This window comes from Dermochelys coriacea, chromosome 8 (assembly GCF_009764565.3).
Source record: "Dermochelys coriacea isolate rDerCor1 chromosome 8, rDerCor1.pri.v4, whole genome shotgun sequence".
Classification (NCBI taxonomy): domain Eukaryota; kingdom Metazoa; phylum Chordata; order Testudines; family Dermochelyidae; genus Dermochelys; species Dermochelys coriacea.
In genome coordinates this window covers 107,312,967-107,333,699 of record NC_050075.1, presented here as the reverse complement: position 1 = coordinate 107,333,699, position 20,733 = coordinate 107,312,967, and the positions used below count along the sequence as shown (strand labels likewise).

Below are 20,733 nucleotides of genomic sequence, written 5' to 3'. Positions count from 1 at the left end.
GTTTGGTCCCCTGGTACCGCCCGCCCCGGAGCCAATCGCCAGCCTCGCCTCCGTCACGTGCCGGGGCCCCGGCCCGCCCGGTCACATGGTGTGAGTCAGGTGACCTGCTCCCGGCCCGGCCGGTCCTTTCCCGCAGTCCGCGCTGAGGAGCCGCCGCCATGTCCGGGCCCCTCCTGCTGTACACGGGCCTCGGCCTCGCCTTCTGGAGCGCGCTGGCCGGCCTGGGTGAGCGGCGGAGATGGGGGCTGGGGGGAGATGGTCAGAGTTGGGGGGTGGTGGGGGGTGGGGGGTGGAAGGGGTCAGAGTTGGGGGGTGTTGAGGGGTGGGGGGTGGAAGGGGTCAGAGTTGGGGGTGTTGAGGGGTGGGGGGTGGAAGGGGTCAGAGTTGGGGGGTGGTGGGGGGTGGGGGGTGGAAGGGGTCAGAGTTGGGGGGTGTTGAGGGGTGGGGGTGGAAGGGGTCAGAGTTGGGGGGTGTGAGGGGGGTGGGGGGTGGAAGGGGTCAGAGTTGGGGGGTGTTGAGGGGTGGGGGTGGAAGGGGTCAGAGTTGGGGGGGTTGAGGGGTGGGGGGTGGAAGGGGTCAGAGTTGGGGGGTGGTGAGGGGTGGGGGGTGGAAGGGGTCAGAGTTGGGGGGTGTTGAGGGGTGGGGGGTGGAAGGGGTCAGAGTTGGGGGGTGTTGAGGGGTGGGGGGTGGAAGGGGTCAGAGTTGGGGGTGTTGAGGGGTGGGGGGTGGAAGGGGTCAGAGTTGGGGGTGTTGAGGGGTGGGGGGTGGAAGGGGTCAGAGTTGGGGGGTGTTGGGGGGTGGGGGGTGGAGGGTTTAGTTGAGGGGCGTGGAAATGGAGGGGGCTGGGGGAAGGGGGTTAGTTGGAGGGTGGAGGAAGATGGTCAGTTGCGGGAGGCAGAAGGGGTCAGAGTTGGGGGGAAGGGGACAGCCTGGGGGGGCAGTGGCAGGAGTCCTGGTGTGTGAAGTCCCTTCTGTCTGAGCAGGGATCCGCCTCGCACCCCCTACCCCAGGGCAGCGCCCTCCTGCCTTCGTTGGCACCTGCTGGGGCAGGAGAGTCAGACAGGGCTGGCTCCAGGCAGGAGCGTGGGGCTTCTTGCTCCTGTCACCCAGGCCAGTGGTGACCCGCAGACCATGGCGATGGGACGGGGGGCCCTGCCTCTCCTGCTGCGGGGTGCTCCCAGTCTCCTCTTTGATCACAGGCAGCTAAGGTTGGCCGGCTGCCTGGTGGGCTCTGATCGTTCCTCCTGTCCGGTTTGGCTCTGGCTGTGGTGCGTGGGCTGAGCTGCAGTTTGTACCAGTGTGCTCTGCTCCTAGGCTGCGTTCCTTAGCTGGGCATTCACTTGCAAGTGTCTGCCACAGTGGGGTAGAGCTGTCCAGTTCGTAGTGAGTCCAGAGCCCCCATCTGTCCCCTTTGGCAGTCCCGGCAAAAGCCAGGAACGAATGACCCCTGGAGACTGAGCCCCCCTTGTGCCCACAGTGCCTGAGCGTGAAAGGACCTGCAGTGGGGGGTGCTCTTCAGGACCAGGTTCAGAGGCATCAATGGGGGGCTATGGCAGGTTTGCATCACTGCTGGACAGGTCCTGTGGACAAGCTGGGGGGACGCTGGACTAGTCCTGTGGACCAACCAGGGCCCAGTCTCCTTTCACTGCAAGGATTCTCCCGCTAAGACTTCCCTCGGGTAGGAGTTTCTCTTCCCTGCTGAGCCCGAAGGACTCTTACGCTAATCTGTCGTAGTTCTTCGTCAGCGTCTCCTGGGAGTGTCTTCAGCTGGATCTAGATAGTCACTTTTTGGGGGGCATTTCATTCCCTCATGTTGAAGGGGACAGGTCTACCAGGCAGAGCACAGAACTGGGAGCCAGGCCTCCTGGGTTCTATTCCTGGCTCTCTGACCCACCCTGTGCCCTCCTTCACCTCTTCCCCATTGGTAAACGGGTGACCGGTGGTGGTGTGGGGGCTAGTCTATGTCTATCAAGTGCCAGACAAGTTGTCATTTGACTCAAAAAGGAAGGAGGGGCAGCAGCAAGACTGCAGGAAAGCAAGTAACTGTGGCTTTCAGGGTGGAGGAACCCAGCCTCTTCCAGGCTGAGAAGCTGGCTCTCCTTCGTGGTTGTCAGAACTAAGTTGTTTTGAGTAGGTGCACGAGTTTTTCCAAGCTTTGGCTTAACATAACAATTCTGCAGCGCAAAGGAGATGCCCCATGGAAGGGCAGCCCTCCTGGCAGTGTGGTCAGACTGTCTGGTATACTCATGATGACCATGGTTTTGAGGGTCAGAGCGTCCCTGAGCACTGAGGACTAGTCAGGCTGTACTTTGATGGAGTTGCAGGTTAGCGCCTGCTCTCATAGCCACGTGAGGTGGGTACGAACAGCCTGGCTCCTCTGTGAGAGATAACTCCAGACTCGGTGCTCAGATGAAGGGGCAACTGAATAACAAGGTGACAGTGCCACTGGCTCGCTAGTTCGGTCAGGATCTCCCCTGAACACCATATCGAGAGTCGGCTGAATGAGATCCACGAATCAGGCAGCTCTCGGGGAGGTGCTGAGTGCAGCATCTGTGACGTGGGCTTGCCGAGCCATCGGGGAATGGTTTCTAGTTGAGGCTTGGCATTGACTGCCCGTGTCCGGTGCAATCCCGGCTCCAGTAAAGAGCAGGCAGGAACCGATCTGTGCCTTTGTTTCTGCATTTTTGCATGGTCAGCGAAGTGCCAGAGAACTACCGCCGGGAATGCGCCAGGGCTCGCTAGCGGCTGCAGCCTGCAGTGACCCCCGCCTCTGGCCTCGCAGCTGTGCTGTGCAGTCTGGGAGCTGGCACACAATGGAAACCGTGTCTGTCACCCGGCCTGTTTTGTCAATAAAACCCAGGGCCGAATATGTTCTGAGCCAGTGAGAAGGTGCTGTAGGAACCTGCTTTGGGTTTGGCCTTGTGCTAGTCAGTGGCAGCTGTGACTGGCTGGGCCTGGTGGCCGTACCCCAGTCTGTAGAGCAGGAACTGTAGAACCCAAAACAGTAAACAGCCCCAGTGCAGACAAGTCTGCCCTGGCAGAGACACTCGGGCATCTGGGCACATGTGGGAGTGGGGAGAAGGGAAAGGGGCCTGCAATGCTTCTGCCCATGCTATAGGAGTGGTCCCTGCCAGGAACAGCCTCCCTGCCCTGGCGGGAGCAGCGCCATTCCTTGTGCGCTGTGCGGGTTGCTCAACTGGCAAGAGTGACTCGTTCCTTCCTCCTTTCGTGGCGGGGCCTTCTGGGAACAGTTTTGCTTCCTCTCTTGTGCTCCTCACCCCATGGCAACTCCAGCCAGAGCTTGGGGTGGTGATTCACCCTCCCACAGGTAGCGAGGGGCCCCTGCTTGGCATGTTGCAGTCAGGCTGACCGTAACTGACTGGTCTGTGGTAACCCCAGTCTTCCAGCTCCTAGCGTGGGGAGAACACGAGCCACTGAGGCCCTGGGGCTATTGTGGAGGGGGTGTCGCCAATGGGCCCAGGATAGATCTTGGCAGACTGCCCTGGAGAGGCCTGCACTTTGTCCCAGATCACAGGCTGTGGGGGCAGGAGTGGGCAGGGCCGGGGTGGTGGATCCTGGGCATTGCAGACACCTATTTCTCAACAGAAGCGAGACCCAGCAGGCTGGAATAATCTCTCGGCAGGCACGCGGCTCGTCTGGAGCAGGGCAGGGCTAGATACCTCCCTTGCCCAGCTTCCCTGCCCCAGCCCTTGCTGGCTAGAGGCTGGGAGGCAGGCAGGGTGTAGTGGGTTCTGAGCTGCTTTTAACGCCATTTGAGCACTGTCGGGTGAAGAGCCAGCGCTGCATGAGCTGCCAGCTCCCTGCCAACCCCAGTGATTCATGGGCTAGAGGCTGGGGGTCCCTGGGTGACTGGCTGTATAGTGCTTGCTGTCGTCAGTGGTCAAACCGCAGGGCCGAGCCTGACTCCCCTGCATTCAGCCAGGACTGGCCCTTCTGCTGGCTGACGGGAGCATTGACACTGCCCAGAGCAAGCGCCCCAGCCAGCCAGGTGGGTTAACTCTGGGTGAGTCCCTCCGGCTAGAAGCTGAGCAGCGCAGCTCGCCACGGATGTGATGGGCCAGTGCAGCCAGCCACTTTCCCTCAGGGCTTGTGGTTGCAATCGTCACCCTAAGACATTTGGGGGACCCTGGGTGTTGTCCTCCATGCAGGCCACCCTGTGCGTTCTGACCCGTGTGGGGTGGCTGGGCTAGCTGCCAGGTGACTCTCTGTGAAGGTCTGCGGAATGCACTGAGCAATTGGTGCTTTAGAGACTGCCCGAAGGCCAGCTTCCTGCCCCAAAGAGCCTGTGAGCGCCCAGCATGCGAGGTGCCAGGCTGCTCTGCGTGCAGTGTGAGAACCGGCTTGGCAGTAGCAATACAGCACTCGGCCAAGTCAGTGCCCGCACTAGGGGTTAGCACCAGCTCAACTGCAGTGATCCCCCAACAGCTGGTTCAGTCGGTGCAGCTTGTTGGTGGACAAGGCCTAAACAGGGCTCGGCAGTGCATAGAGGGAAGGGAGCAGGCCTGGGCTGATGTGGGCCTGCTGATCTGCCCCCACCCTGTTTATGGCAGTGACTAAGGGACGCAGGCCCGTGGTGAGCCTGTGAATTCTGCGGGGGCTGGCGAAGCCATGGATTCTGGCGTTGGCGTACGAGGGAAGGTATTTGAAGATGTTTTGGAGGTGACTTGCCGCTCTCTCTTCCTCCATGTTCCCTTCTAACCCTGCTTTGCTGAAGGTGTGATTGACATGCCGCATACACCGTGCAGCCATCCAGCCTTCACGCTGCTGCTGCCATCTCCCGATGTTATCCACCCCATGTATCTGGTGTGATGCCAAGAGTGTAACGTCTGCCTTCCCTTATCTGCTCCCCAGAGCCGGAGCGAGGCTTCCTCTCTGCCTGGGATGCACCCTGTACGTTTCTGGGGCTGTATAAACAATGCATGCCTTCTCCGTTCTGCAGCTCGATTTTCCAGCTTGCGCTTCCTAGTGCCCCTTGGGAGATGCGCCGTTAGAAGGAGATGTGCCATTAGTGAGGGGAAACTTGTGAAAACCAGTGTCCGAGGAAGGGCTGGGCTGGCCTGCTGAAAACCGTTCTGATTCAGATGTTCCCACACTGGAGGGGGGGGCTAAGTGCATGTGAATTTCAAACTCTCTAAAGGGGGGAGCTGGACTGGATGGAGCTGGGCCCTGCTGCTGGCCCTTGACTGTGCTTGTTTGAGGCCTGAGTTCTTGGCTGCGACCTGGCAGATGAGTTGTTGGCCTTTTCCTCCTGCAGGCAGAAATTGGTTCAGCTTTAGCCTCTGCACAGCATGCTGTGATTCAGAGCCTCTCCTGCTCCGAGCATGGTCAAGCTGTCCCCGATTGGGGAGCATTCGAACTCCCTGGCTGGGTGCTCGTTACTCACCTCTTCAAAGCTACTTGTTTTCACAAAGCAGCGTTTGTACCTGTGGGGTGAGGTGGCTCCCTCCCGCCAGCCGTAGAACTTTGCCCAGCTTCAGCTGTTGCCTCAAGCTTCTGGCCCCGATGCGGCATCACCTTCCGGCGTCCCCGGTGCCTGCCACTGCTCAGAGGGTGCAGAGGGAGATTGACATGGCGCTGGGCAGCTCCCTGCTGCAAAGGGGAGACCTGGGGGCAGTCAGGAAACTGACCCAAGGCTTGTTAATTTCACGCTGCTATTGCTGCGGCAGGCTCTGAGCAGCAGCTGGCCCTGAATCTGAGCGGTGGCTGCTCCCTCTCAGCCTCTCTCTTGTATCCCTTCTGGCTGGCTGGGGAGTGGGGTGCCTTCAAGTCCTGGTTTGGGGGGCGGGGGAGTTAAACTATTTATTTAGGAAGTTTTACTACGTTTACGAGTCCCTGCCATGTAACCCTCAGAAACAAACTAATCATCATTACAACAGTGTGCATTTGTTTGAAGAGACTTGTGAAGGATTTAGTCACCAGCTCTGGTAGTGTGAGCATGTTAGTGAGTTTCAGTGCAATGCCCGGGCCACGTGGTTTCTAGTGATCATATTAAAGTGGAAGCACTGATTGCAAGCGTTTAGCAGGGGAGCAGGCCCTGCGCTGTGTACTCCTCCATACAGCAGGTTGTGTCCATGGGGAGGATTTGCTAGGCCTAGTGTCTCTAGCAGGGCTTGAGCATGGCAGCTGCTGTGGGTGCAAGGGAAATAAGGAGATTAATTCCGGGGGAAGAGGCCAAGGCTGAGGCATGAGAAATACCTTTACAAGCAAGACTGTCATGGGAAGGAGGAGGCTGAATCCCCTCCACCAGCCACTGACACGGGAGAAATGGCCCCAGGCTAAAGGGGAGGCCAGTTTCAGTTAGACCCCCCATCCCCCATTTACGATGGGCACTAGGGTGCTGCTGGGGATGCTCAGCGATGTGCTGAGCAGGGCATGGAGGCCTCTCCTAGCCCGCCTGAGATGGGCTCCTTGCAGCTCTCGATGTCACCATAATGAGCTGACCAGATGGGCTGCTAGTGGGTGAGACTCACCCCCACCAGAGCGTGGCCTGCTGCCCCAGCATGCAGAGAGCACAGGAGCATGTCCCCTGCAGCTCCCTCACCAGCCCCCACAGTGCTCCCCCCCCCCGCGCTGTTGGAGCAAGCAGAGAGAGGTTTTTCAGGAGTCACGGAAGAGAACAAGCCACGAGGTGGAAGGTCAGGTGATGGGCAGAGCCCACGCAGCTTCCATGGCTCCTGCAGGGCCTGGATCTCTGCCAGGGCGAGGGCTTGGCCCCAGGGTAACGGCCCAGGGAGCCCCGCAGGATCGTACCCACCTGTGGACCCGAGGGACAGGGCTGCAGCACAGCTGTGTGGCTGGCTTGACGAGGTGACACCAAAAGCCCCAGAGACGCTGCCCTTGGGCTCCTTGGTGTCAGGTCCCGCACAGGTTGATGCCAAACCACAGGGGACCGTACAGTCCACAGACGGCTGCATGTCCTAACGGGAACACAGTCCTCCTAGAATCCGCTCCTGGCTGAGCAGGGCCCAGGCTGGCTCAGCCGACCCTGGGATCCTCCTTGAGCCAGGGGGCCGGTGGGTGCGCTTGTGCTAGCACATGCTCCTCAGTCCTGGTGAGGCTGCTCCGGCTCATTTGTGTGTTTGGGGGCAATATGCTCTCGTGCAGCGATTCTCAACCCACAGTTGCAGCCCATGTGACCCCCTCAGGGCCATACAGGCACCATATATATTGTGTGGATGGGACCCACATAACAGAGGGAGCCACATGTGTGGCCCATGATGGTAAATAGGTTGAGAGCCAGTGACCTAGTGGTTAGAGCATGGCTCTGGGAGCCCGGAAGGGCAGAGTTCTAGTCCTGATTGCTGCTCAGCCCCTGCCCCATACCCTGTTGGCCCCTGCCGGCGCTCAGTGCATGCCCAGGCTGCTCCTCGGCCATTCCCCCACAGGGTTGTCAGACCTCGTGCCCCAGGAATGGGCTGAGCTGTGGGGCAGCCCAGACCCATCACTGATTGCTGTGCCCAGCCGGCTGCAGACTGTCCCCGCCCTGCGGCGCTCCCAGGGCGACTGTCTGTGGCTAGTGCTGGCCCTGACTCATGGTGCGGTCGCAGGCTCAGGGTGACGGGGCAGCATGTGAGGATCAGTAAAGGAACCCGGCCCCTGCGCTGTGGAAGGAATGAGCCAGCCTTGCCGAGCGCTCACTCGCATTCCCTCGGAGTCAGGGGACCCGCTGGCTGGAGGGGCAGGGCACTGGGTGAGCTGGACAGACCCCGCTATGCCCTGAGGGCTGCCTCCCCCGGGCTGGGGGAAGGGGCATGGCGGGCGACCTCTTCTGTGCCTTCAGGGCCAGATTGGCCCCCATGGTCCCGCTGGAATGGGGCGATGGTCTCTCGCTGCTCACCCTGCTTTGTGGGTGGAGGAGGGGCCAAATACCAGTCAGTGTTGGTGCAACGCCCCCCTATGTGTGCGAATGAGATGGTCGTCGGGCTGCACCATGGCTGCTTTCAGCATCTCTGGCGGGAATCACCGGGACAGCTGCTACCAGGGGGAAGCCACGGGGAATCCTTCCCACCCCAGAGCAGGGTGTCTGTCTGGAGGACCGTGCCCCAGAACGCTGCCTGGCACGGGGCTTCCTGGTGCCCTTCTGTCCCCTGGCAGCCAGGCTGCTCGGTTGGTGTGGGTGGCTCACAGCAGCCGGGCTGGGCAGGGTGGGAGCAGGCAGGCCAGGCTGGGGCTCGGGCTGACTGAAGGTTTCCCTCTTGCTCTTGTTTTCAGGTATCTGCTACACGATATTTGACCTGGGCTTCCGTTTTGATGTGGCCTGGTAAGGTGGCTACACCTGGCTGGGCCAGTGCCCTGCTCACTCCCACCATGCACTGTCCCGTTCCACTGCTGGATCCTGCCACAGGGTGCCAGGCTGCGGCTCCCGTCCCCTCACCATTGCAACCAGGAAAGCCTGCACCCTGCCCTCAGTGTCCAGTCGCAGTCTGCTACCCCTGCCCTGGCCCTCCCTGTGCCGAGTGCTCTCTGCCAGCTGCCTGTGGTGCTCTTTGCCGGCAGGCGCTATCCAGATTGCCCTGGGCTGGGCTGGCTGATTCCCCCAGCAGCTAGCCCTCTGCCTTCCTCCACCAAGGGCAATGGGAACAGGGCTTTCAAGTGTTCTCCTGCCTGGCCTGCACTGCAGGAGGAGCCTGCCCGGCCACGTCAGGGCTCTGGGGTGAAGGCTGGGGACAAGGAGTGGCTGGGTCTGCTTGGAGCCCCGGGCAGCGTCGGGCTGGTCTCTTACTGAGCTCATGGCTCTGCCACGTGCTGGGGAAGGACAGGTGGGTCCTGGGGTTCCTTGCTGTGTGCTGCAGACCCAAGGCTGGCGACTCCCCTCCCCTTTCATGGGCCACCCATGTGGGCAGCCGTGGGTCTGTGCTGGAGACCCCAGCTGTCTGTGTGTGCACATGAGGTTGGCTGCAGGAGGGGGTGGGGGGGAGCCGCATGGCAGGCAGCCGTCTCACCTGCTGCCCTCCTCCTACGGAAGGGAGGCGCTGGGTTGTCGTCCCTTGGCCTGTGGCCGTTGAGTGCTGGGGTGGTGGGGCCGTCCTGGACTCTGGACTAACAAGGTTCCCTTCTGCATCTAGGTTCTTAACGGAAACCTCCCCCTTCATGTGGTCCAACCTGGGCATCGGTCTGGCCATCTCACTGTCCGTGGTGGGCGCAGCCTGGTGAGTTGGGTCCCATTGTCTGGGACTGCCAGTCCTGTGGGGTTTGCTGCTCCCAGAGCCTGTCTGCTGGGCCGGGGTCAGGGGAGATATGCCCTGGGGGCGGGGACTTGCTATCGTTGGATGCCTGAGTCAGCCCCTAGGCAGCGGCCTGGCTCCAACCTCGTGGCAGGGCCCCTTAGGTCTGGGGCAGCGCTCTGACTGGCCTCATGCTCCTGCTGGCGGCCTGGGAGATGTCAGGTGTCTGGCTGGTCTCCGTGGGTTCTGTGCCAGCGAGTCCCAGTCAGGCTGGTGGCTGCCCTGTGTCCCTGGGTGCCGCTGCTTTTCCCACCCCGTCTCACCGTGCCCGCCTGTGGTGTGAGCAGGAAGGGCTGGGCATTCAGCTCCCGTTGAGCTTGTTGTGAGCTCTCTCCAGTCGGCGCTCGGCTCTGCTCCAGGGAGTCACCATCTCCTCGTTGGCAGCCTCTAGCTCTCCGTCCAGGGTCCTGCAGGCAGGTGCCCGCCCCCGGGCTCCCTCACTGACTGGCCTGTCTCTCACAGGGGGATCTACATCACTGGCTCCAGCATCATCGGCGGGGGAGTTAAGGCCCCCAGGATCAAAACCAAGAACCTGGTCAGGTAAGGACAGCTGTACCCAGTGCTTGATGCTCTGGGACAGATCCTGGCACCTGGGGGGCACAGTGCCCCAGGGGGCTAGTCAGCAGTTCACCTGAGCTGCTCACACTTCCCCAGCACCCTGGGCCCTGTGGGCAGGGCCTCGTGCTGTACAGTGCTGACCCTGCTGGTCTGCGCTGCGTCCGGCGCTGGGATCCCAGCCCTGCTAGTGGTCGGGCCGGGTCACTGTACAGCTGCCGGATCGAACATCTCCTCTCCCCACAGCCCGCCCCCTTCTCTGGCCCATGCACCTGGTGTGCGGGGCACCGGTCAGTCCCAACCTGAAGGAAATGGCTCCTGCCCAGGCCTTGGGGCTCCACACCCTTGGACTGGAAATGGGAAACATCCTGAAGCACCAGTGCATGCTGGGAAAGGCCGTGCTGCTTGTCCCTGGCTGGCTGCAGGCCTGTGTGGGGTATGAGGCCCCCCACCCTGTGTGTCTGCCTGTTGGATTGCTGTGGGATGCTTCCCATCTATGCTGGGGTGGCGAAGGGCCAATGCTGCCCCCCCCCCGGAGCATCTCAGCCCGGGGGCCGAGCAGGGGAGATGCCCTGAGTGGTGTCAGTGTGGGAGACCCCGCAGGGAGACGACTCATCTGTCAGCACGATGGGCAGCTGTGGGGGCAGAGGCTGGGTTGTGGGTCGCTGGGTCCGGTTGCTAACCCTGCCCCTCATCCACAGCATCATCTTCTGTGAGGCCGTGGCCATCTACGGGATCATCATGGCGATCGTCATCAGCAACATGGCTGAGGTGCCAGGGCCTGGCTGGGCTGCCTGCCACCTGAGTGGGGTGGGGGGAGGGTGCAGCCCCTGGAGATCTGCACAGTCTCCCTGACTCGTTCTTACGGGGGAAGGAGAGGCATAGCCAAGGCTCCAAGTCTCTTCGCTGCTTCCCTCAAATATCTCTGGGCAGAGCAGTAAACCCAGTGCAGGCTCCTGGCATGGGGAGCCTCTGCCACATGGGGTGTCCCTTGGCTCCCCTGGCCTGTGGTCCTGGCTCTAACTGGCCTGTACCAGCTGCGGCAGTGGGCAGAGCCTGGCGCCCCACCGGGCTTAGTGCTGGGTGCCCACGGGGCATTTTTTGGCTGGGATAATGGGCGCATGGATCCAGGCTCTGTGAAGCCACTGGGGCATGCAGGAGTTGAGCTGGGCTCCAGGAGGGGAGATGGCAGGGCTCTGGTAAAACCCTATTGTTCCAGCCTAACCCAGGCAAGAGGCAGCGCCCGAGCTCACCACCAGAGCAGGCCAGGCCCTCTCGGGAAGGGTTGTGGTTCCGTTGTCCAGAGCAGGGCAGGACTCGCCCTGGGTCCCACCGTGACTTGAATCAGACCTGGCTGCGAGTCCCAGCCCATCTCCGAGGCAGGGCCCTTTCTCCCTAGCCCGCTAGTCACGCTGGGGAGCCGGGGAGAGTTTGTCCAGTGCAGCGTGAGTGGCGCTGCTTGGCCAGGACAGTGCAACACAGCAGGGTCCCAACCTGATGGCGACGCCTTAACGGGCATGTCTTGCCACCATATGCCCGCTCAGACAGACGCAGATGCTGGTTATGTGCTGGGGGAATCTGCCTCTGCCCCAGTATGTGGCGGGGAGGGGCCTGTGGAGCAGGTAGCTAAGGCCCTGGACTGGGACTCTGGGGTTTTGGGTCCCAGCTTGGGCAGCCTGTGCCCGTCCCCATGACAGGGAGCTCTGGCCAGGCTGCTGTACCCCTACCGCTAACTCTGCGCCATATGTCTTCTTCCAGCCTTTCAGCGGCACCACCCCAGAGACCATCGGAGCCAAGAACTACCATGCAGGTAAGCAGCGCCCTTCCCCATGTCTGGAGGGGCCTCTGGGGCCAGCGGGCTCTTCCCTGAGTGGTGGGAGGCTCCTGCACCCTGGCCCCATGCCAGTGCCTGTTCTCGCTGCGTGCTCCGGCATGCTCTTCCCCTAATGGGTGCACGGTGGTCCTAGTTCGCTCTCCCCAGTGAGCGACAGGGCCCCTGTGTGCGCAGTGCAGCCCTTCCTGGGATGCTTGGCGGCAGCCGGACCCCTGTGAGAGCAGCTGTGAGCCCTGTCTGGGCCCAGGGGCAGCACCTCTCCTCTGGGGCAGGCAGGGCTGGGGAGCAGCCGCCTGTCCCACTTCTGTCCCTGCAGGCCCAGCTGTTCAGGGTGGTGGCTTGCCTGGCCTAGCATTGGGAATGGGGGTGTCTGGGCTGGGTGGAACCCAGCCCCTGGAGCCTTGCCTGAGTCTGCCAGCGGAGAGCCCTCTGCTCTCCCAGTCTCCATCCTGCTGGGCACCTGCAGCGGGCTCTGGACCCAGGGCGGCTGCCACAGGGCAGGGCAACGTTGCTGCCCCTCAGACATGCCTTTGTGGCCATGTTTGGGGGTCCAGCCTCTGGGGGTATCTACCTTGGTAGCTGGGGGTCTGGGTTCGCTACCTCTGCTTCCCCTGCCCCAAACGCAGGGTGTTACCCGCTCTTGGTGCGCGGCAGCTATTTGAGCTCGCCCTGACGCTGCTGGAGCGGCTCCATGGCCAGCTGAGTGCACAGGGCCCTGCCTGGCAAAGGTCCTTCAGGGAAATGGCTGGAATTTGGCAGCCTTGGTTTGTCCTTTTCATGTTCTGCTCTGTCCCCTTAACTCTGCCCCTGGCAGCTCCTAACAGTTTCCTAGCCTGGGCCAGTGCCCAGAGCACCCTAGTGGGCTCTCACAGGAGGAGACCAAGCCCTTGTGCAAGGCAGGCCCTAGCCTGAGGCCTGCCGCGTCTCACTGCTCCGTGCCCCACCCCTCCAGGTTACTCCATGTTTGGAGCCGGCCTGACCGTGGGCCTCTCCAACCTGTTCTGCGGGGTGTGCGTGGGCATCGTGGGCAGCGGGGCTGCACTGGCCGACGCCCAGAACGCCAGCCTCTTCGTCAAGATCCTGATCGTGGAGATCTTCGGCAGCGCAATCGGGCTCTTCGGGGTCATAGTCGCCATCCTGCAGGTACTGGCTCATGCTCCTGGGGCCCCCAGCCCCACATCTGCCCCAGGCATGGCTGCCCAGCTCATCAGACAGGCCTAGGCGTCTGCAGGGCCTCAGTGCCCTGGGTGATGGGAGGTGGGGTGATGGGAGGGCTGCAGTCACTGCTCTCTGGTGAACAGAGAAGTCCACCCAGGGAACAAGATGCAGTGGCTCCATCCAGCCTGGCTTCTGGAACCCATCTTGGCACTGCCAGGCCCCGCCCCCAGCAGTCCCAGGGAATGGTTCAACTGGGCACTGGAATTGGAGCCCTGCAGCTTCAGGCAGGCTGCCTGATCAAGGCAGTTGGGGGGGCACCTGGCAGGGGCTCAGGGCATGCTCTGACCTGTCTCCTTTCTCTCTGCAGACATCTAAAGTAAAAATGGGGGACTGAGCCCCTGCCCGTTCCGGCCTGCCCCCCTGCAGGCGCGTCTGTACATATTTATTTAATGTTTCTATTTCCTGATCGGGGGCATCACTTCGCCACCTCGGGCGCGGGAGCCCAGGTGTATAGAACCGTCCCTGCTGATCCGCTGGCCCCATGGAGGAAATAATCATCTGTGTGTGAATTCGGCTCCCTCCTGTCGGCCCAGCCAGGTGGGGGGAGGGGGTTGATGCCTGAGTGTTCCCGGTGTGTGTAGAAATCAATCGACCAGTGTAAGTCAGTGTCACGTGAAATAAACATGGTTCCTGTCCCCGCCTGCTGCATTCTGTCTGTGCCATGTGCTCCCCTTCTGCCCTCAGGGCACGCCAGGGCACCGCCAGCCCTGCCTGGCCACAGGGACATGGCACTGGTGTTCCCAGAGCCCTCTTTCAGCGGTGGTAGGGCTAGCCCAGATCTAGCTCAGCGCTGCAGGCAGCTGCCAGCCCTGGTGCTGCCCCCTGCTAGTGCGCAGGGCAAGCACAAGAAGAAAATTCTTATGCTGGCATGGACCTGTGCCCAGTGTCCCAATGGGTTGGTGGAAGGAGGGCCTGCCTGAGTGTCCTCATACATCTGCCTCAGATCAGTGCTGCAGCCGAGGGAGGCCCTGGGGTGGGGCTGGCAGAGAGCTGAGGGTTGGGAGTGGGAGGCACGGTGGACGTGGTGGGGAGGGTAATGTCATAAGAACAACCAGACTGGGTCAGAGCAAAGGTCCATCTAGCCCAGTGTCCTGTCGGCCGACAGTGGCCACTGCCAGGTGCCCCAGAGGGAATGAACAGAACAGGGAATCACCAAGTGATGCATCCTCTGTCACCCATTCCCAGCTCCTGGCAAATAGGCCAGGGACACTATCCCTGCCCATCCTGGCTAATAGCCATTGATGGACCGATCCTCCATGAACTTATCTAGTTCCTTTTTGAACCCTGTTATAGTCTTGGCCTTCACAACATCCTCTGGCAAGGAGTTCCACAGGTTGACTGTGTTATGTGAAGAAATGCTTCCTTTTGTTTTAAATCTGCTGCCTTTTAATTTCATTTGGTGACCCCTACTTCTTGTGTTAGAAGGAGTATTTACTTTCTCCACCCCAGTCATGATTTTACAGATCTCTATCGTATCACCCTTTAGTCGTCTCTTTTCCAAGCTGAAAAGTCCCAGTCTTACTAATCTCTCCTCATACGGCAGCCGTTCCAGACCCCTCATCATTTTTGTTGCCCTTTTCTGAACCTTTTCCAATTCCAATAGATCTTTTTTGAGATGGGGCGACCACATCCGCACGCAGTATTCAAACTGTGGGCGTACCATGGATTGATAGAGGCAATATATTTTGTTGTCTTATCCATCCCTTTCTTAATGGTTCCCAACATTCTGTTTGCTTTCTTGCCTGCTGCTGCACATTGAGTGGATGTTTTCAGAGAACTACCCACAATGACTCCAAGATCTCTTTCTTGAGTGGTAACCATCACTTGCTGGAGGATTCTCTGCACCTTGAAGTCTTTAAACCACAATTTGAGGACTTCAATAGCTCAGACATAGGTGAGAGGTTTATTGCAGGAGTGGGTGGGTGAGATTCTGTGGCCTGCGTTGTGCAGGTCAGACTAGATGATCAGAATGGTCCCTTCTGACCTTAATATCTATAAGTCTATGAATTTATAGTTGGGATTATGTTTTCCAATGTGCATTACTTGGCATTTATCACCATTGAATTTCATGTGCTGTTTTGTGAGATCTCTTTGTAGCTCTTTGCAGTCTGCTTTGGACTTAACTATCTTGAGTAGTTTTGTATCATCTAGTAAATGATTCTAGTAGATCGGCGAGGCATGATTTCCGTTTACAAAAACAATGTTGACTCTTCCCCCAACAAATTGTGTTCATCCATGCATCTGGTAATTCTGTTCTTTGCTAGAGTTTCCTAGAGTGTCTTCAGTCCTGCACCTTATTTCAACGAGGGTTTAATGTGGAGTGAGGTGCTGCTGTCGGGGGCCCTCTAGAAGCTGCACCAAATGTTGGGAGGAGTGCGTTCAGGCGGCCTGAATCCAGCAGCAGAGCTCCTACTTGGCTCCACTGCTGAGTGGGGTGGCAGCCACCTGTGTCCCTGAGCTCAAAGCACAGCGAGCCCCTAGACAACCAGCCGCTGTGCTCTGGGTGGGAAGGGACCATCTCTGGCACAACCTGCCCCTCTCCAGGCTAGGAAGGTGCAGTCCCCCTGTGCCCCCAGGGGAAGGCTATGGCCAGCCTGCCCCATGCCAGACCTGGATCCCCCCATCTCAGGCAGTGGGGCTGCCTCTACTCTGGGACTGGAGCCACTCTGCCTTCTGTTTTGGATGCACCTCTTCTGCCTACTCCAGTGGCTGGTCAGTGTCATTGGCCTGGGGCCCAAGCAGCAGCTGTGGGCACGGGCTGGAGATAGCTTTCTGGGCACTAGAGTCTGTAGTAGCCCCCTCTGCCGGTGTTCACTGCCAGGAGATGGGTAGTGGCTGGGCTCTGAGCCAGGAGGGTATGTGGGGGGTGGCTGGGATCGCTGTCCCCACTTGGAGCCCCCTGGTTACTATAATTCAGCTGCAGTATGGTGAGGCTGGGGAGCTGCAGGGCCATGTGGTGCTGGGAGCTGTAGCAGTTTTCTTCCCGTCCTCTTCCCCCCCCCCCCTTGGCAAAGAGTTGCCCGCATGCCTACTCTGCAACTGGGCACTCCTGCAAGAGGGGGGAGCCTGAGTGTGAGAGGAAGTGGCAGGCAGCAGCTCCAGCCTGTCTGCTATTGGAGGGCCTCAGGAAGAGAGCAAATGCAGGCAGTCCCAGCAGGGGGGCTGAGGAAGGCCAGGTCCTGCTGCCCATTGCCCCAGGCTGGGGATGTGACCGTGATGGGCCGAGAGCGAGGGGGCCCCGGGCCCTTTAAATTGCTGCCAGAGCCCTGGGGCTCCTGGCGCCATTGCAGCTACCATGGGGCTCAGGCGATGATTTAAAGGCCCCGGGGCTCCCAGGGCAGTGATTTAAAGAGCTCAGGGCTCCCAGCCGCTGCTGCTGGAGCCCCGGGCCCTTTAAAGTCACCACCTCTTCTGGGTGAGGCACTGCCTCTGCTCAGGACCCTGGCCCTGCATACCGGTAACTCCTTTAAGTTACTTTCACCCCTGGCTTTTCTGCAGCAGCCTTGTCTTCCTTGAGTGCACCTCAGTTGTCCACTGCTGCCCCCTTCCCCCCCATTGTTTGGCAGGCTTCCTGCTTCTGAGGCGGGGGAGGGGGGAATTGGTGTTTAGTTTTTGTGTGTTTTGCTAGTTGCTGTTCAAATTCTTTTTTGGCCTTCCCAATTGTACTTTTACACTTGTCTTGCCAGCATTTCTGCTCCTTTCTATTTTCCTCTGTAGGATTTGACTTCCCATTTTTAAAGGAAGTCAATTTTTGCCTTTAACCATCTCTCTTTTTGCTCTGTTTAGCCATGGTGGCATTTTTTTGGTCTTACTCTCCTCTACTGTGCCCCCCCCCTCGCTTTGGGGATACATTTAGTTTGAGCCTTTATTGTGGGCTTTTTAGTAGTTTCCATGCAATTTGCAGGAATTTCACTCTTGTCACTCCAGCTTTTAATTTCCTTTTAACTAGTTACCACATTTTTGTGTAGTTCCCCTTTCTGAAGTTAAATATTACTGAGATGGATCTCTTTGGTATTCCCCCCCCCCCCAAGGTTGTTAAATTGAATTATATTATGGTTGCTATTACCAAGCGGTTCAGCTATATTCACCTCTTGGACCTGATCCTGTGCTCCATTAGGACTAAATCAAGAATTTCCTCTCCTCCTGTGGGTTCCAGGACCAGCTAATCCAAGAAGCGGTCATTAATGGTGTCTAGAAATTATCGCTCTGCATCCCGTCCTGAGGTGACATGCACCCAGTCAATACGGGGATAGGTGAAATCCCCCATTGTGACCTATGGTACCTGGGGCAGCCCTCACTGGAGATGCCAAGGTCAGGACAGCTGCAAAAGGGAGAGCAGATACTCCCAAGGCTGGTGGGTAACAATGAAGTTAACCCCCACCACCACCACCAGTCACAAACTGCGCTTCTGATCCCCCACACTAGTTATCAAGAAGGAAAAAAAGAAATCACACAGCCCCCTTTATTGCATTCCAGTCTCTGGCCCCCAATCAGCACCTAGGTCCAGTCCAGTGAGAAGTTATTTAAAATAACTCTGCTCACATATACAAAATGTTCTGACCCCAAAGGGGCAACCATGTTACCAGCTCAATATTGGTTTGGATCTTACCCAAAATACCACGCTGCCAGCCAATCCCTTAGTATCTAAAACTAAAGGTTTATTATAAAGAAAAAAAGAACAAGAAGAGAGATGCTAAATAGTAAAACAGTTGCATGCATGCAAAGACTTCAAAGTCCATAGATCAGGTTCTTAGCAATGTTGGTGAGTTTGCTGGCTTGAAAATCCCTCTGGACACATCCACAGCTTGGATGGGTCATTCAGTCCTTTGTTCAGAGCTTCGTTTGTAGCGTGGTTACTCCAGAGGTAAGAAACAGGATTGAAGACAAATGGAGAAGATGCAGCTGCCTTGTATAGTCTTGCGGCCTGTGCTCCCTTTGTTTCCAACGCAAGCTGACTCGCACGTGGCTTGGAGAAGCCTCAGTTCTGTCCATAGGCATGCCCCTGCATGCCTTGCCGAGTCACAAGGCATGTCTGCCTTCTCTCAAGGGGTCAGTTGTATCACTGATGGTCCTTAATGGGCCATCACGCAGGCTAGGCAGAGCTGAAACTCTCCTGGGGGTGTCAGAAACATAGCACAAGTTTTGAAATACAGGCCCAAAATAGGCAGCCACAAGTAACCTAGAGCATCCCTGACTGGGGTTTATCCAACCTGTTCTTAAACACCTCCAGTGATGGGGCTTCCCCGCCTGTCCCCAGATTGTAACTCCCCTGGGAGTTAGCCATCTTGTTTCTAATATCTAACGTCGAGCTCCCTTGCCGTAGATTAAACCGATCATACTCCCAGCCTTGAATTCTTGTCTGGTTCCATCCCACTAGCAGTCTTGCCCTAACTTTGTCTTGGACTGACATCAGGCTAACTGGGCTATAGCTTGCTGGGTCACCCCATTTCCCCCCTTTTCAATAGTGGTGCGGTGTTAGCTTTTCCTCAGCCCTCTGGTGGAGCATGTTCAAAATGACGTAAGGGATTTAGAGAGCTCCTCGGCCAAGTCTTTTAACAGGTTTGGGTGCAAGTTATTCCAAAGGTTTCACTTTAATACTTGCTGTCTAGCATTCGTCCTAGTCCCTGAGGGACTAGAAAGTGTTTCATTGTCACACTTAGATACAGATGCATCATCCTGCATCTTCCCAAATATACAAGAGAAATAGTTGAGTACTTCTGTGATTGACAATTTGAGCATCCTGCTCTAATACTGGCCACGGACCAATGCTAGGATTTGGCTTGTTCCTGATCTATTGAAGGGATTCCTTCTCAGTCCTTACCCCTCCAGGCCATATTCCTTACTGATACCTTTAGCTTCCCAAACAGCTGTCTGCATTTCCTAACGTCCAATTTCTACTCATTGCTACCAACTTCTCATTTTTCCATCTTGGTTTAGGTGTGAGGTGGGAAGAGGTCGGGTAGCAGCTGTCTTCACCTCCCCTATTTTAACCCAAGAAGGCACCTGTCATGATTGCAGAATTGGTTTCTGGGTGTTGAACGCTGTGTCCTTCAGCAGTTCTTTGCCTTCACCTGTTTTGTTGACATTTGTCCTCCCAGTCACCCACCATTGCTTATGATTGTTTTCAGCCTTGGGAAACAGGCCCTTTTAAAGTTCAAGTCTGGCTATTACCAGTTGGGACATTGCCATGCTTGCAAATGAGCTTAGTTCGTGGTCGTTAGCATCCAGGTGTGACGGGTTTGGTCACAGAAACCCCCTTGGGACTGTTACCCAATGAGCTCTGAGCCCTTTTCCCTGTTGGCTTGGGACTCCAGAACCCTGTCTTGTTAAGCCACTCAGCAGGTTACCTGTCTCCAGCACCCAGCTCCCAATGGGATCCAAACCCCAAATAAATCCGTTTTCCTCTGTATAAAGCTTATACAGGGTAAGCTCATAAATTGTCCGCCCTCTATAATACTGATAGAGAGATATGCACAGCTGTTTGCTCCCCCAGGTATTAATCACTTACTCTGGGTTTAATAATAAACAAAAGTGATTTTATTAAGTATAAAAAGTAGGATTTAAGTGGTTTCAGGTAATAACAGACAGAACAAGTAAGTTGCCAAGCCAAATAAAACAAAACATGCAAGTCTAAGCCTAATACATTAAGAAACTGAATACAGGTAAATCTCACCTTTAGAGATGTTCCAATAAGCTTCTTTCACAGACTAGATGCCTTCCTAGTCTGGGCCCAATCCCTTCCCCTGGTATAACCCTTGTTAGCTCCAGCTCAGATGGTAACTCGGTGATTTCTTATGAGTGGCAGTTGACTTTGTTCTGTTCCACCCCCTTTTATAGCTTTGGCACAAGGTGGGAATCTTGTGTCTCTCTAGGTCCCCACCCCTCCTAAATGGAAAAGCACTAGGTTTAAGATGGATTCCAGTACCAGGTGACATGGTCACATGTCACTGTAAGACCTCATTCTTCATTACCCACAGGCTGGTCTCCACATCTATAAGGCTTGCAGGTAAATAAACCATCTACAACCCATTGTCCTAGTCAATGGGAACCATCAAGGTTCTAAACCACCATTTAATGACTCACACTTTGCATAATTACAATAGGACCCTAGAGTTACAGTTTATATTTCTAGTTTCAGATACAAGAATGATACATACATACATACAAATAGGATGACCGCACTCAGTAGATTATAAGCTTTGTAATGATACCTTACAAAGTTCTTTTGTGTAAAGCATATTCCAGTTACATTATATTCACACTCTATAAGCATATTTCCATAAACAGATGGAGTGCAACGTCACACCTGGCAACCATAATTTTTTAGAGAGACAAAAGGTGGGTGTATTGGTCCAACCTCTGGGGGTGAGAGAGATGCTGTTGATCATACACAGAACTAGACAGTTTGGTCTAATGCCTGAGTCCCACCTGGCTATAGCAACCCTGCATCCATCAATTTTTTAGGTCAGTGAAGAATTCAGTGTGATGGAGTGAGCTGTAGCTCACGAAAGCTTATGCTCAAATAAATTTGTTAGTCTCTAAGGTGCCACAAGTCCTCCTTTTCTTTTTGCGGATACAGACTAATATGGCTGCTACTCTGAAACCTATCAGTGTGTCTAATACAAACTTGGCTCTTGGTGGTTGCAATACTGTTTGTGTAGAAAGTTCTGTTTTCTACTGGCCCACTGAGCTCTGTAGCTTGTGTCCCACAACCTGAAATTCCCCCATGATCACACACGGTATTTTTCTACACAGTGGGATGTTGGAGGAGCGGCTCCTCGTGTTCCCTGTCTGACTGGGGTGCTCTAGCCAAGCCCTCTCGCATTTTGGGATGTATGGGAACATTGACCCAGGAGCACCCTGGAGCCTGTCCTGCAGTAG

At 57.1% G+C, this 20,733-nt stretch overlaps 1 protein-coding gene across 2 annotated transcripts; it reads left to right on the top strand.

Annotated features, from left to right (window-relative positions):
• The first annotated feature begins 4 nt into the window (after positions 1–4).
• On the top strand, positions 5–13,487 carry ATP6V0B (ATPase H+ transporting V0 subunit b). Of its 2 annotated transcripts, none has more exons than XM_038413722.2 (8): positions 5–225; positions 8,233–8,281; positions 9,087–9,170; positions 9,708–9,785; positions 10,502–10,571; positions 11,559–11,610; positions 12,587–12,777; positions 13,160–13,487. In XM_038413722.2, the coding sequence occupies exons 1-8, from the start codon at positions 159–161 to the stop codon at positions 13,184–13,186; spliced, it is 618 nt and encodes a 205-aa protein (XP_038269650.1). In that variant the 5' UTR covers positions 5–158; the 3' UTR covers positions 13,187–13,487. The 2 variants fall into 2 exon arrangements, with proteins under 2 accessions (XP_038269650.1, XP_043376182.1); XM_043520247.1 differs by having other exon boundaries at positions 71–225; positions 12,587–12,871; positions 12,902–13,201.
• Positions 13,488–20,733: the final 7,246 nt, after the last annotated feature.

Coding starts and splice junctions, on each gene's coding strand:
- ATP6V0B (XM_043520247.1), top strand. CDS start 159: ATGTCCGGGCCCCTCCTGCTGTACACGGGCCTCGGCCTCGCCTTCTGG. Junction 9,786..10,501: donor AAAACCAAGAACCTGGTCAG/GTAAGGACAGCT, acceptor CCTCATCCACAG/CATCATCTTCTGTGAGGCCG. Junction 11,611..12,586: donor AGCCAAGAACTACCATGCAG/GTAAGCAGCGCC, acceptor CCACCCCTCCAG/GTTACTCCATGTTTGGAGCC.